The following is a 14,013-nucleotide window of genomic DNA, read 5'->3' on the forward strand; positions in this document are numbered from 1 at the left end:
TCATACCTGCCAAAGATTATGCTAAAACTAATTAAAAAGTGTCAATCATCCACACATAATAAAGTGTGATAGATGTTAACCTATTAGTCAGAGTGTATTGTGTAAACAGACATGAGATACACACTTCCAATGTATATATCACTCCAGGCTCTCCTGTCCTCAAGGCATTGATGTTCAGGCCTACTCTCCCCTGGACTGAGTTCAAATGCTGAGAGGATGGATGAATCAAATCAACTTGCTTTCAGTCCATCACATCAGTGTCAAATAGCTAAGGATGAAACATTATTAATTCTCTCAACCAAAAAAGTTTGGAGATTTTTTTCTCCAATCATTTTACTGGCACACTGACACAATGGAACGTGTCAAAAGGAATGTAGACCTACACAATTATATCTCTAGTGACCTGTTTTCGACCTGGGAGTGATGAGATGACACTGTATATTTACATTTTAGTCATTTAGCAGACGCTCTTATCCAGAGCAACTTACAGTAGTGAATGCATACATTTCATACATTTTTTTTTTTCCTGTGCTGGCCCCCCGTGGGAATCGAACCCACAACCCTGGTGTTGCAAACACCATGCTCTACCAACTGAGCTACAGGGAAGGCTGTATATGTGCAATGCATTGCAAACCACGTACTGTCTACGCCTCACACTGGTTTAGACGGCGGCAGGGTAGCCTAGTGGTTAGAGCGTTGGGCTAGTAACCGAAAGGTTGCAAGTTTGAATCCCCGAGCTGACAAGGTCAAAATCTGTCGTTCTGCCCACTATTCCCCGGGCGCCGTGGATGTCGATTATGGCAGCCCCCCGCACCTCTCTGATTCAGAGGGGTTGGGTTAAATGCGGTTGAATGCATTAAGTTGTACAACTGACTAATAAGTCCCCTTATCAAACAACAATACCTCATCCCTGGGGCTGGTCTGGGATGCACTGTCTCCATGAGAGAAACATTGTGTAACTTTCAACCTGATTTAGCATCTGATAGCAGGCTTTACAGAGTCCACGGTGTTCGTTGTCAAAATGCACTGTCTTGTGGCTTTTTGTCAAAATCAAGTGATCAACATGTTCATTGAAATTAATGATAGAGAGGACACAGCTCAATGATATACATTTCACGTCATTTTTTTTGGAACAAACCTCAACAAGGATGGAATAAAGTGAAAGGAAATACAATTTATTCGTTTTACACAGTTCTAGAAACTCAACTCTCCACTGTCGCTCTTCTTTGACTCGCCGTCGCTGTAGCATTCTGTCATCTTTGGCACGGGCGCACGGCTGCGCATCTCTCCAGCTGACATTTCAACTATCCCACCACCACTGGACACGTTGACATCTAACAGACTCTGCAAGTGTTTAATGTAGTATATTGCAGCACGAAGTGTCTCCACTTTGCTGAGTCTTTTGTCCTCGACCTCTTGGGGAAGATGCTCCCGGAGCCGTGCGTAACCCTCGTTTACGCAGCGCACCCGCTGCCGTTCCCTTTCGTTCCTTTTTCGAATGAACGCTGGTTCGAATGAATAGTCATATACACCGATGTGCCTGTGGAATGGGAAATACGAGAGACTCCCTGTGAATCTCTGACCGTACACAGGATCCAGGTAGGTTGTTGTGTCCAGGGGAAAGGCCAGTCCACGCGTGTCCTTGTAATGCGCTATCTGGTGATCCATGGAGAGGCCGAGCGCTATGGGTCTGACATATGGCATGCGCTCAAATAATCCCTTCTTGTAGCCCGACATCTCTCTGCAAAGAAAAAAAATAATTTAGGGTTGATTTATGCTGGTGATATAGGCTATTCATTATAACACAAAACTTAGGTTAGCCTATCATCATGGAAACTATGAAACTCATCCCACCTATGGTTTTATTAGAAATTATAGGATATTTCTAACTTTCATGCATCTTCATTTTCCCAACACCCAAAAGCCTTCGAAATTACAGTGTTAAATACATGGCACAGAGGAGAACATTCCCATTAATTCCACAATTTAATTCATGACCTGAGTTTACCTCGTCACAGAGTCTTCATAACCATCTCTCATCGTGCGTTATCTCCTTTCCCCGTTTATGTTAGACTATTGAAGTATGCAGGTGAAATTGTAACCTGTTAGAAAACAAGTTGTCACATCCCCATTCCCCTCTGTCTGTGACAATCTCTAGTTTTTGTTGGTTATCATGCCAGGTGGGTGTGATCTTACACTGGGCGGGGAGAAAGAGACATGAAACCCTTTCTCTCAAGACAAAACTACAGTATGCTATGTATATGAGTAGACATGTATTACTGGGAAAATATTTGGGGATTTACTTTTGACAGGAAAATGATAGGGATAGTGGGGCCAACGGGAGATATAACTGTCAAACAAAATACATGTCTAATTTGCATATCGAATAAGCATCTAAGTCATTTCATTTAAGTTACAAAGTTGTAACAAAAACCTTTTTGTTAGGGTCCGTGATAAAAGAAAAAAAAACAGAGAGGCTTTGGCAAATGACCTTAGATCAGATATTCGTCCTGCAGCGCAGCTTCTTGCATGCGCATGCTCAGTGTGTCACGCTGTCATGGACCCGGAGAGGAAGCCTTTTGGGATGTTAGCTTTTGTTTTCTTACAATTTTAACTTACTGTATGCTCCATTTTTATATATTGCATGAATATACAACATCGCAGCATTGTCATTGAATCGTCAACGTGAGCTATACGCTCAAATAGGGTTCGTAACGTTTGTTAGGTCAAATTGTTAGTTTCTCTTGATTCTCGTTAACGCTATATTTAGCATGCTAGCTAGGTAGTCAGCTAACTACATTACCAATGGTATTCATGTGTAGCGAAAAGCTGCAATAGGCAGGAATCGTTCCGCCTTTACCTAATAGTTCGCCTAATTTAAGTTTGTGACAAAACAAACAATGGATAGTGTAGAGAATTATTTCCTCATGTAAATCGCTGTGAAATATATTTTAATTAAACCAAAAATAATTGTACTTTCTGCTGTTTGACTTGCTTTCAATGAGTGACAGATCTATAAGTCACAATTCTATGTGAATTTGGTCGGGTCGCCCAAAAAGTTACATATTGCTTACTTTGTTGATAGGGTCTCAGGTCAGTGGCTCTGATTTGGGACTGTAAGATGTTCTATGAAAGATATATCTTGTTATTAGCTAGCTAACTTATGCATTGTGTCATATTTCGCAACATGTTTTGGTGAATGTGACATGAAGCAAATTGATGGTTGGTATCTGTGTCTATCCTCTCCAGCCGGCAGAATGTACACATTTCACACTATCTTGGATGAGCACACACTGCCGAAATCAGGTATCCAACCACTGTGATAGACTTTCCACACACATTTTAATGTTTTTTTTTGTCAGCCTCAAATGGGATATTACACAGCGTTTTCTAACACCTTAGACTTTTTTTGATTCCTCTCTAGAATGAATGACATGAACCTCAGCCCTGTTGGGATGGACCAGTTAAGTGTGCCTGCTGTGAGTTCCAGTCATCTGGGCATACCCACCTCCCCAACACACAACCCCATCACTACACCAGGTAAAACACATTCACTTATCTGGTGAAACTATGTTATCTTAATTCATTTACATATTTATGGCAATTATAGTTATTGATACAGTGGTTGATACATTAGTTTTGTCCCCCTTCAGGCATGTCTGTGGCTATACCCAGCCTGGGGTCCTCTCTTGGGTCTCTGCCCTCTGCTCTGTCGCTCATGCTGCCAATGGGTCCTCTTGGTGACAGAGGGGTCATGTGTGGCCTTCCAGAGAGGAACTACTCATTACCTCCTCCCCCTTACCCACACCTGGAGAGTAGCTACTTCAGACACATACTGCCAGGTAGGGCTGAGCACTTCTCTTCACCACTGTCTGTCATCTCCATTGTATCTCTCATGGATATCTTAAGGATTGATGATATTACACCATGACATATTAGCTGGTCTATATGTACATGGATTGGATATGATTTCAATTTCTCTCTATCAAGGTATCCTGTCTTACCTGGCAGACCGGCCTCCCCCTCAGTACATTCACCCCAGCAGTCTGAACATGGACGGGACTCTCTCTGTGTCCAGCCAGAACCCCTCAGGGCTGGACCCTTACAGTGGCCCTGGAGGGCCTCTGGAACAGGGCCTGGTGTCCCTGGACTCCCGTCAGGTCAGTGGCCAGGGAGACCTCCACCAGGGTGGGGGCCACGAGGTGCAGCTGGACTCCACAGGGCTGAACATGGAGTCCCGGGTCAGCAGCCCCATGTCCCCAGACAGGATGGGAGAGGACCTGGCCAACATGGAGGGGGTGGTGGGGGCTGAGAACCAGCAGCAGTTGGGAGGGAGAGGCCAGAACCACGAGGGCCTGGGAAGAGTTGAGTCCTCTGGGGGCGTGATGCCCCTGCACGGGCCTGGCCTGGAGCTTCCTGTGGGGATGGAGCCAGAGCACCTAGGGGGCCGGGTGGGGAACTCAGGAGGAGGCGGTCTGGGGGAGTCTTTACACAGCTCAGGGGAGCTGAACTCTGGGGTGGTGAGTGTGGTGCTCACCCAGTCCCAGCTGGAGCCTGTGTCCCTCCATGGTCATTCGGGCATGGGCCTAGAGCCGGTGAACGTGTCCCCCATCACGGCAGAGGTGTCCATGGGGCCAGAGAACAGCCTGTTGCTGGTCAACTCCACCCTGCAGCTGGAGGACTCCACCTCCAACAAGGAGAACATGGTCACTGCCTTCACCATCTGTGAGTAAGAGGGACGAATGGCAGACATTTTTGTTTTGTGTTTACTTGCGCTGGGCACAGTGGCTCATTTTGGTCTGTAAGGAAAATTTGAGCTTGGTAATGTGTAAAGCTCTACTAGCTTACAGTTCTGTTCTTGTCATCCATTGGAAGTCTTTGAACTTCTGATCTGTATATCTTTCTTAACTTGTTGTTATATTGTGTTTGTGAACAGGGTGTACGCTGTGTGAGCGCTCGTATCCCTCCGACTGCCCGGAGCACGGCCCGGTCACCTTTATCCCTGACACGCCCATCCAGAGCAGAGCCCGTCTGTCTCTGCCTCGCCCGCTCTGCCTCCGCATCTCTGTAGCTGATGAGCCTTTAGGTATGGAAACCCCTGTGGAGATGCAAATTCGCTTCTAATGTTCTGTTTCTCCCCATCTGTGTCATGTGTCCTTTCAATTTTATTGCTTATACACTGAGTGGACAAAACATTAAGAACGCCTTCCTAATATTGAGTGATCAGAACAGCCACAGTTCATCGGGGCATGGACTCTACAAGGTGTCAAGTGTTCCTCAGGGATGCTGGCCCATGTTGACTCCAATGCTTCCCACAGTTGTTTCAAGTTGGCTGGATGTCCTTTGTGTGGTGGACCATTATTCATACGTTAAACTGTTGAGCGTGAAAAACCCAGTAGCGTTGCAGTTGTAGACACAAACTGGTGCGCCTGGCACCTACTATCATACCCTGTTCAAAGGCAGACATCTTTTATATTGCCTATTCGCCCTCTGAATGGCACACATACACAATCCATGTCTCAATTGTCTCAAGGCTTAAAACTCCTTCGTTAACCTGTCTCACCCTCTTCATCTACACTGATTTAAGTGGATTTAACAAGTGACATCCATAAGGGATTATAGCTGTCACCTGGATTCACCTGGTCAGTCTATGTCATGGAAAGAGCAGGTGTTCTTAATGTTTTGTACACTCAGTGTATATTGATTTGGACATTTCCATGTAAAAGAACCCATAAGCATCAACGTGAAGTTCATAGAAGCATTTCAAATTGGGTGTCAAATGAAAGCCAAGTGTCAATATATATTTTTTTTACATTAATGCATATATCCATTTTTCAACCATGTTCCCTCCTAAAATTGTTGAATAAGCAAAGGCTTTGATTTTTGGTCAAACAGATGGAAAATGGGTCTTAGAAAACCTCTACCAGGAAAAAGTCTTAATAGGTATTATAAATAGATAAAAACACAATAATGTTGAAGACCCTTGCCAACTAATGTCAACACTTCTATTTAGTTTTGGAGACTTTTTCCTGCCTTCTGTAAGTTCAAAAAAACATTTTGTGCCTTGAAATTACGTTACCAAAAACCCATCTCTTTTACGATATTTTCTCATTTCTCTCCCTAATGAGGAGGGATGATAATGAAAAAGGTAGACCTATCAATTAGTTAGTGTTTTTACTGATATTTTGTTTAGGAATTATTCATTGATTAAAACACAATTACCAAATTGGTAATTTCTGAAATTGAATTGGCTACAATGGGAAATTATAGTAGTCACAAACCACAGTTGGGTTCACAAGATTGTACAGTAAAGTAGAGTACAGTACAGGAAAGTATAGTACAGTAGAGCACACTAGATTTGAGTACACTAATGTACTGAACTATACCACTGTGCTGAACTCTACTGTATTGTACTCTACTGTGCTGTACTCTACTGTACTCTGAGCTCTACTGTGCTGTATTGTACTCTACTGTGTTTGCCATACATTTTAAGTGAAACATCTGAGTCTCAGCGTTACTCTATTCCGTTACTGTGGAATTGCCCATCTATTAGATCTGCCCACTCAAAAACAACTTATAGCTTGTTTGCCCGTCATTAATATCTCTATATATGTGTGTGTGTGTCTCTAAGGAGTGTTTGCCCGGGACATCATACCTCCCAGGACCTGCTTTGGGCCCATGGTGGGTCAGCACTGTAGCAACGTAGACCTGCAAGACTGGCCAGACAAAGACACCCCTCAGATATGGAAGGTCAGTGGCTTACACTATCCACATCTCCTCATTTAGACTTCAGATGACCTTGTAATAGAATTGCATGTGAGTCAATGAAATGCTATGTCAATTATGTGGATGAAGGGAGGCACCATTCTGACCAGTAGATGGTGTTGTTGTTTCAGATGTTCCACAACAACCTGCTGGAGTTCTGTATCGTGACCACAGATGAGAATGAATGCAACTGGATGATGTTTGTCCGCAAAGCAAGGTAATTATCACTTAGTGAAGCAATCTCATGCATTTGGCTCAGTGTTATTATTTTTGATCCAAAATGGCTTCCACTCAGATATGTGGTGTCTCTGTGAGCAGGACCAGAGAGGAGCAGAACCTGGTGGCCTACCCCGACAACGGGAAGCTGTTCTTCTGCACGTCCACTGAGATCCTCCCAGACCAGGAGCTGCTCTTCTACTACACCAGGGATTACTGCAGGCAGATGGGGGTCCCTCAGGTCCCAGAGGGCCAGGTGTGCCAGTGTGGTAAAGAGTGCCAGTCCTTCGCCGAGCTCAAGTCCCACCTGAGCAGCCACAACAACCACGGCCATTCCCACAGCCCCAGCCAGGACCACAACCCCAGCCAGGACCACCACCCCAGCCAGGACCACCACCAGGAGGGCAAGCTGCCCAGCGGTACCTCCATCTCATCCCCCTGGGCCTGCCACTCCCACAACAGCAGCCTCTCTAATAGCACTAACAACTCTGGCTCCAACACACACAGACACTCGCTTGAGAGGAAGTACAAGTGCAGTATGTGCTCACGGGCGTTCACCACGTCCACTAAGCTCAACGTGCACTTCATGGGACACGTGGGGATGAAGCCGCACAAGTGTGAATACTGCAGCAAGGCCTTCAGTGATCCGAGCAACCTGAGGATGCACCTCAAGATACACACAGGTAGGGATGGGTGGCGTGGCTTACAGCTAGGGGCTGGGTGGCGTGGCTTACAGCTAGGGGCTGGGTGGCGTGGCTTACAGCTAGGGGCTGGGTGGCGTGGCTTACAGGTAGGGGCTGGGTGGCGTGGCTTACAGCTAGGGGATGGGTGGCGTGGCTTACAGGTAGGGGATGGGTGGCGTGGCCTACAGGTAGGGGATGGGTGGCGTGGCCTACAGGTAGGGGATGGGTGGCGTGGCCTACAGGTAGGGGATGGGTGGCGTGGCCTACAGGTAGGGGATGGGTGGCGTGGCCTACAGGTAGGGGGTGGGTGGCGTGGCGTGGCCTACAGGTAGGGGATGCGTGGCGTGGCCTACAGGTAGGGGATGGGTGGCGTGGCCTACAGGTAGGGGATGGGTGGCGTGGCGTGGCCTACAGGTAGGGGATGGGTGGCGGGGCGTGGCCTACAGGTAGGGGATGGGTGGCGTGGCTTACAGGTAGGGGATGCGTGGCGTGGCCTACAGGTAGGGGATGCGTGGCGTGGCGTGGTGTGGCCTACAGGTAGGGGATGGGTGGCGTACAGGTAGGGGATGCGTGGCGTGGCGTGGCGTGGCCTACAGGTAGGGGATGGGTGGCGGGGCCTACAGGTAGGGGATGGGTGGCGGGGCTTACAGGTAGGGGATGGGTGGCGGGGCTTACAGGTAGGGGATGGGTGGCGGGGCGTGGCCTACAGGTAGGGGATGGGTGGCGTGGCCTACAGGTAGGGGATGCGTGGCGTGGCCTACAGGTAGGGGTTGGGTGGCGTGGCCTACAGGTAGGGGATGCGTGGCGTGGCCTACAGGTAGGGGATGCGTGGCGTGGCCTACAGGTAGGGGATGGGTGGCGTGGCGTGGCCTACAGGTAGGGGATGGGTGGCGGGGCTTACAGGTAGGGGATGGGTGGCGGGGCCTACAGGTAGGGGATGGGTGGCGGGGCTTACAGGTAGGGGATGGGTGGCGGGGCTTACAGGTAGGGGATGGGTGGCGGGGCGTGGCCTACAGGTAGGGGATGGGTGGCGTGGCTTACAGGTAGGGGATGCGTGGCGTGGCCTACAGGTAGGGGATGCGTGGCGGGGCCTACAGGTAGGGGATGCGTGGCGTGGCCTACAGGTAGGGGTTGGGTGGCGTGGCCTACAGGTAGGGGATGGGTGGCGTGGCCTACAGGTAGGGGTTGGGTGGCGTGGCGTGGCGTGGCCTACAGGTAGGGGATGGGTGGCGTGGCGTGGCCTACAGGTAGGGGATGGGTGGCGTGGCGTACAGGTAGGGGATGGGTGGCGGGGCTTACACGTAGGGGATGGGTGGCGGGGCTTACAGGTAGGGGATGGGTGGCGGGGCTTACAGGTAGGGGATGGGTGGCGGGGCTTACAGGTAGGGGATGGGTGGCGGGGCTTATTGGTAGGGGATGGGTGGCGTGGCATCCCCTACCTGTAGGGGATGCCACAGGCCTACAGGTAGGGGTTGGGTGGCGTGGCCTACAGGTAGGGGATGGGTGGCGTGGCGTGGCCTACAGGTAGGGGTTGGGTGGCGTGGCGTGGCCTACAGGTAGGGGTTGGGTGGCGTGGCGTGGCCTACAGGTAGGGGATGGGTGGCGTGGCGTGGCCTACAGGTAGGGGGTGGGTGGCGTGGCCTACAGGTAGGGGGTGGGTGGCGTGGCGTGGCCTACAGGTAGAGGATGGGTGGCGTGGCGTGGCGTGGCCTACAGCTAGGGGATGGGTGGCGTGGCCTACAGGTAGGGGATGGGTGGCGTGGCGTGGCCTAAAGGTAGGGGATGGGTGGCGTGGCGTGGCCTACAGGTAGGGGATGGGTGGCGTGGCGTGGCCTACAGGTAGGGGATGCGTGGCGTGGCGTGGCCTACAGGTAGGGGATGGGTGGCGAGGCGTGGCCTACAGGTAGGGGATGGGTGGCGTGGCGTGGCCTACAGGTAGGGGATGGGTGGCGTGGCGTGGCCTACAGGTAGGGGGTGGGTGGCGTGGCCTACAGGTAGAGGATGGGTGGCGTGGCGTGGCCTACAGCTAGGGGATGGGTGGCGTGGCCTACAGGTAGGGGATGGGTGGCGTGGCGTGGCCTACAGGTAGGGGATGGGTGGCGTGGCGTGGCCTACAGGTAGGGGATGGGTGGCGTACAGGTAGGGGATGGGTGGCGTACAGGTAGGGGATGGGTGGCGTGGCCTACAGGTAGGGGATGGGTGGCGTGGCCTACAGGTAGGGGATGGGTGGCGTGGCCTACAGGTAGGGGATGGGTGGCGTGGCCTACAGGTAGGGGATGGGTGGCGTGGCGTACAGGTAGGGGATGGGTGGCGTGGCGTGGCCTACAGGTAGGGGATGGGTGGCGTGGCGTGGCCTACAGGTAGGGGATGGGTGGCGTGGCGTGGACTACAGGTAGGGGATGGGTGGCGTGGCGTGGCCTACAGGTAGGGGATGGGTGGCGTGGCGTGGCCTACAGGTAGGGGATGGGTGGCGTGGCGTGGCCTACAGGTAGGGGATGGGTGGCGGGGCCTACAGGTAGGGGATGGGTGGCGGGGCTTACAGGTAGGGGATGGGTGGCGGGGCCTACAGGTAGGGGATGGGTGGCGGGGCCTACAGGTAGGGGATGGGTGGCGGGGCCTACAGGTAGGGGATGGGTGGCGTGGCCTACAGGTAGGGGATGGGTGGCGTGGCGGGGCCTACAGGTAGGGGATGGGTGGCGTGGCGTGGGCTACAGGTAGGGGGTGGGTGGCGTGGCGTGGCCTACAGGTTAAAGGATGGGTGGCGTGGCGTGGCGTGGCCTACAGCTAGGGGATGGGTGGCGTTGCGTGGCCTACAGGTAGGGGATCGGTGGCGTGGCGTGGCCTACAGGTAGGGGATGGGTGGCGTGGCGTGGCCTACAGGTAGGGGATGGGTGGCGTGGCTTACAGGTAGGGGATGGGTGGCATGGCGTGGCCTACAGGTAGGGGATGGGTGGCGTGGCCTACACTCACACGTGCACACATACACATTGACATGGGACCTCGCAACATAGCAGCTTAGCGTTTTCTGTGTCAGTCTTAGGGGTGTTTTTAGATTAGTTAAGATATTATTGAAGTCGTTTAAAACACATGATTGTTCTACTGTATACAGTACCAGTCAAAAGTTTGGACACCCCTACTCATTCAAGGGTTTTTCTTTATTTAAACTATTTTCTACATTGTAGAATAATAGTGAAGACATCAAAACTATGAAATAACACACATGGAATCATGTAGTAACCAAAGAAGTGTTAAACAAATCAAAATATGTTTTCTATTTTTTATTCTTCAAAGTAGCCACCCTTTGCCTTGATGACAGCTTTGCACACTCTTGGCATTCTCTCAACCAGCTTCACCTGGAATGCTTTTCCAACAGTCTTGAAGAAGTTCCCACATATGCTGAGCACTTGTTGGCTGCTTTTCCTGCACTCTGCGGTCCAACTCATCCCAAACCATCTCAATTGGGTTGAGGTCAGGTGATTGTGGAGGCCAGGTCATCTGATGCCGCTCTCGTTCACTCTCCTTGGTTAAATAGCCCTTACACAGCCTGGAGGTGTGTTGGGTCATTGTCCTGTTGAAAAACGATAGTGATAGTCCCACTAAGCGCAAACCAGATGGGATGGCGTATCACTACAAAATGCTGTGGTAGCCATGCTGGTTAAGTGTGCCTTGAATTCTAAATAAATCACAGTGTCACCAGCAAAGCACCATCACACCTCCTCCTTCATGCTTCACGGTGGGAACCACACATGCGGAGATCATCCGTTCACCTACTCTGCGTCTCACAAAGACACGGCGGTTGGAACCAAAAATCTCAAATTTGGACTCATCAGACCAAAGGACCGATTTTGACTGGTCTAATGTCCATTGCTTGTGTTTCTTGGCCCAAGCAAGTCTCTTCTTATTATTGGTGCCCTTTAGTAGTGGTTTCTTTGCAGAAATTTGACCATGAAGGCCTGATTCACTCAGTCTCCTCTGAACAGTTGTTGAGATGTCTGTTACTTGAACTCTGTGAAGCATTTATTTGAGCTGCAATTTGAGGCTGGTAACTCTAATGCACTTATCCTCTTCAGGAGAGGTAACTCTGGGTCTTCCTTTCCTGTGGCGGTCCTCATGAGAGCCAGTTTCAACATAGAGCTTGATGGTTTTTGCGACTGCGCTTGAAGAAACGTTTTGAAATTTTCCTAATTGACTGACTTTCGTGTCTTAAAGTAATGATGGACTTTCGTTTCTCTTTGCTTATCTGAGCTGTTCTTGCCATAATATGGACTTGGTCTTTTACCAAATAGGGCTATCTTCTGTATACCACCCGTACCTTGTCACAACACAACTGATTGGCTCAAACGCATTAAGAAGGAAAGAAATTTCACAAATTAACTTTTAACAAGGCACACCTGTTAATTGAAATGCATTCCGGGGAGACTACCTCATGAATCTGGTTGAGAGAATGCCAAGAGTGTGCGAAGCTGTCAAGGCAAAGCGTGGCTACTTTGAAGAATATCAAATATAAAATTGTTTAACACTTTTTTTGGTTACAACATGATTCCATATGTGTTATTTCATAGTTTTGATGTCTACACTATTATTCTACAATGTATAAAGAAAAACCCTTGAATGAGTAGGTGTGTCCAAACTTGACTGGTACTGTATAAGGTGATTATATGGTCTACATATGCTTCTCGTATAGGTTTTACTCACTCTAACCTCGTGCTCCCACAGGTCAGAAGAACTACAGGTGTAATGTGTGTGAGAAGTCGTTCACTCAGAAGGCCCACATGGCGTCTCATATGGTGATTCACACGGGGGCCAAGAACTTCAAGTGTGACCTGTGTGACAGGATGTTCATCAGGAAGCAGGACCTTAAGCAGCACATGTTCACACATACACAGTAAGTTTAAACTTAACCAAGCTATTGACATGAGTAGTGTGGAAAAAGTATTGGTTCTAGCCGATAGCCTGTAACCAGGGCCCAAAGTTTCTGCTCAGGTCACATGGCCAGGGAAAACTCCTGGACATAAGACATATTGGTAAACACATTTTATAAAGTATCTGGATTTCCATCAGTCCATTTTCCTCTGTTTTTATCACCATTTCACATTCTAACCCTCTGCACTCTTTTCTCCACCCCTCTCCCATCATCATTCCCAACACACAGAGAGCGTCAGATCCACTGCCCCAAGTGTGACAAACATTTCTTGAGGACCAACCACCTGAAGAAGCACATGAACTCCCATGAGGGCCGCCGGGACTACATCTGTGAGAAGTGTGAGAAGGGCTTCCTCACCAAATACCACCTCACCAGACACCTCAAGATCTGCAAAGGCCCCAAGACTGACCGAGGGGCCCAGGAAGAGGAGGGGGAGGAAGAGGATGATGAAGATGATGACGACGATGACGATGATGAAGAGGAAGGAGAGGAAGTAGAGAGACTGATAGATCCAGATAGCAGAGAGGACTGTGGGTTAGAGGGATATGATTCTGAGAAACCGTTGTCCCCACACAATTGACTGTGACTTCACTGTACCATTACCATATATGTTAATTTATTTACTTATTTTTAACTGTTAGTTTGTTTTGCCAAAATCTTATTTGTTGTGTCAGATTAAGGTTTATTTTATTTTCAAATATTAGTTTAACATTGGGCACAATCAAACAAGGATAATCCAGATTTTGATGTAGAGGTACTGTATGTGCTTAGGCTTCATGTTTTATTTATTCAGGTACATTTTCCTTGCCTAACAGCTCATCCTGAATTGTATTCTGCTGCTCTATCATCGCTCCATACATCAGTATGAAACTGCCATCCTAGAAGTCGTTTGTGCCGACGTCAAAATGACGTGATTCATGTAGGCTGGCTTTGGCCCAACCCATCGGTTATTGAGACCAATCAGAATGTGTTTGCGTTCTTAAAGAGTTGGGGAGGAAAGCAAATTCAGACTCATCATAGAGAAGAAACGTTAGTTGGTGTGCCATTTGGCCGGAGCGATGTGGCTGTGTAGCCAGGCAATAATTTTCCTAGAAAAAGTTATGTTTTAACTCAAAAGCCATGGCCTTCTAACCCACAATAATTTGTTTTAACAGTGGTCATCTCTTTATGGAATAGATACTAAGTTTGAGTCTCTCTGGATGCTGACTGCTAGCTAGATGCTGGCTCTGCTGCTGGTTGAATGTTGAAGAGGTATTGTGATGTCGGCCACTTTTTGTATCTATGTACAAATATATGAATGATGTAAAACGTCTGAATTCCTTATTGATAGTGATAATGTAACGAAAAATGACATTCCACATCTCATCTGTAACAAGGTATTACCCAATCCACATCTCAGCAGCATGTTTTGAAAAGGGGCGGGTG

The 14,013-nt window shown here is 49.0% G+C and overlaps 2 protein-coding genes across 6 annotated transcripts; one reads left to right on the forward strand and one right to left on the reverse strand.

Annotated features, from left to right (window-relative positions):
- Window positions 1-1,121: 1,121 nt before the first annotated feature.
- On the reverse strand, window positions 1,122-2,141 carry LOC115180005 (achaete-scute homolog 3-like). The gene is made up of 2 exons (XM_029741852.1): window positions 2,009-2,141; window positions 1,122-1,741 (listed from the first exon to the last, which is right to left on the reverse strand). The coding sequence occupies exons 1-2, from the start codon at window positions 2,038-2,040 to the stop codon at window positions 1,195-1,197; spliced, it is 579 nt and encodes a 192-aa protein (XP_029597712.1). The 5' UTR covers window positions 2,041-2,141; the 3' UTR covers window positions 1,122-1,194.
- Window positions 1,463-13,896, forward strand: LOC115180003 (PR domain zinc finger protein 4). Of its 5 annotated transcripts, none has more exons than XM_029741846.1 (11): window positions 1,463-1,599; window positions 3,250-3,306; window positions 3,425-3,540; window positions 3,654-3,842; window positions 3,991-4,725; window positions 4,937-5,086; window positions 6,632-6,750; window positions 6,897-6,982; window positions 7,084-7,664; window positions 12,381-12,549; window positions 12,817-13,896. In XM_029741846.1, exons 3-11 carry the CDS (start codon window positions 3,426-3,428, stop codon window positions 13,166-13,168), a joined length of 2,496 nt encoding a protein of 831 aa, XP_029597706.1. In that variant the 5' UTR covers window positions 1,463-1,599; window positions 3,250-3,306; window position 3,425; the 3' UTR covers window positions 13,169-13,896. The 5 variants fall into 5 exon arrangements, with proteins under 5 accessions (XP_029597706.1, XP_029597707.1, XP_029597703.1 ...); XM_029741847.1 differs by lacking the exon at window positions 1,463-1,599 and adding an exon at window positions 2,541-2,586; XM_029741843.1 differs by lacking the exon at window positions 1,463-1,599 and adding an exon at window positions 2,542-2,707.
- The last annotated feature ends 117 nt before the right edge of the window (window positions 13,897-14,013 follow it).

The sequence above is a fragment of the Salmo trutta genome, chromosome 40, assembly GCF_901001165.1.
Source record: "Salmo trutta chromosome 40, fSalTru1.1, whole genome shotgun sequence".
Lineage (NCBI taxonomy): Eukaryota > Metazoa > Chordata > Actinopteri > Salmoniformes > Salmonidae > Salmo > Salmo trutta.

Coding starts and splice junctions, on each gene's coding strand:
- LOC115180005 (XM_029741852.1), bottom strand. CDS start 2,040: ATGAGAGATGGTTATGAAGACTCTGTGACGAG. Junction 1,742..2,008: donor TATGAAGACTCTGTGACGAG/GTAAACTCAGGT, acceptor TTTTCTTTGCAG/AGAGATGTCGGGCTACAAGA.
- LOC115180003 (XM_029741846.1), top strand. CDS start 3,426: ATGAATGACATGAACCTCAGCCCTGTTGGGATGGACCAGTTAAGTGTG. Junction 3,541..3,653: donor CAACCCCATCACTACACCAG/GTAAAACACATT, acceptor GTCCCCCTTCAG/GCATGTCTGTGGCTATACCC. Junction 6,983..7,083: donor ATGTTTGTCCGCAAAGCAAG/GTAATTATCACT, acceptor CTCTGTGAGCAG/GACCAGAGAGGAGCAGAACC.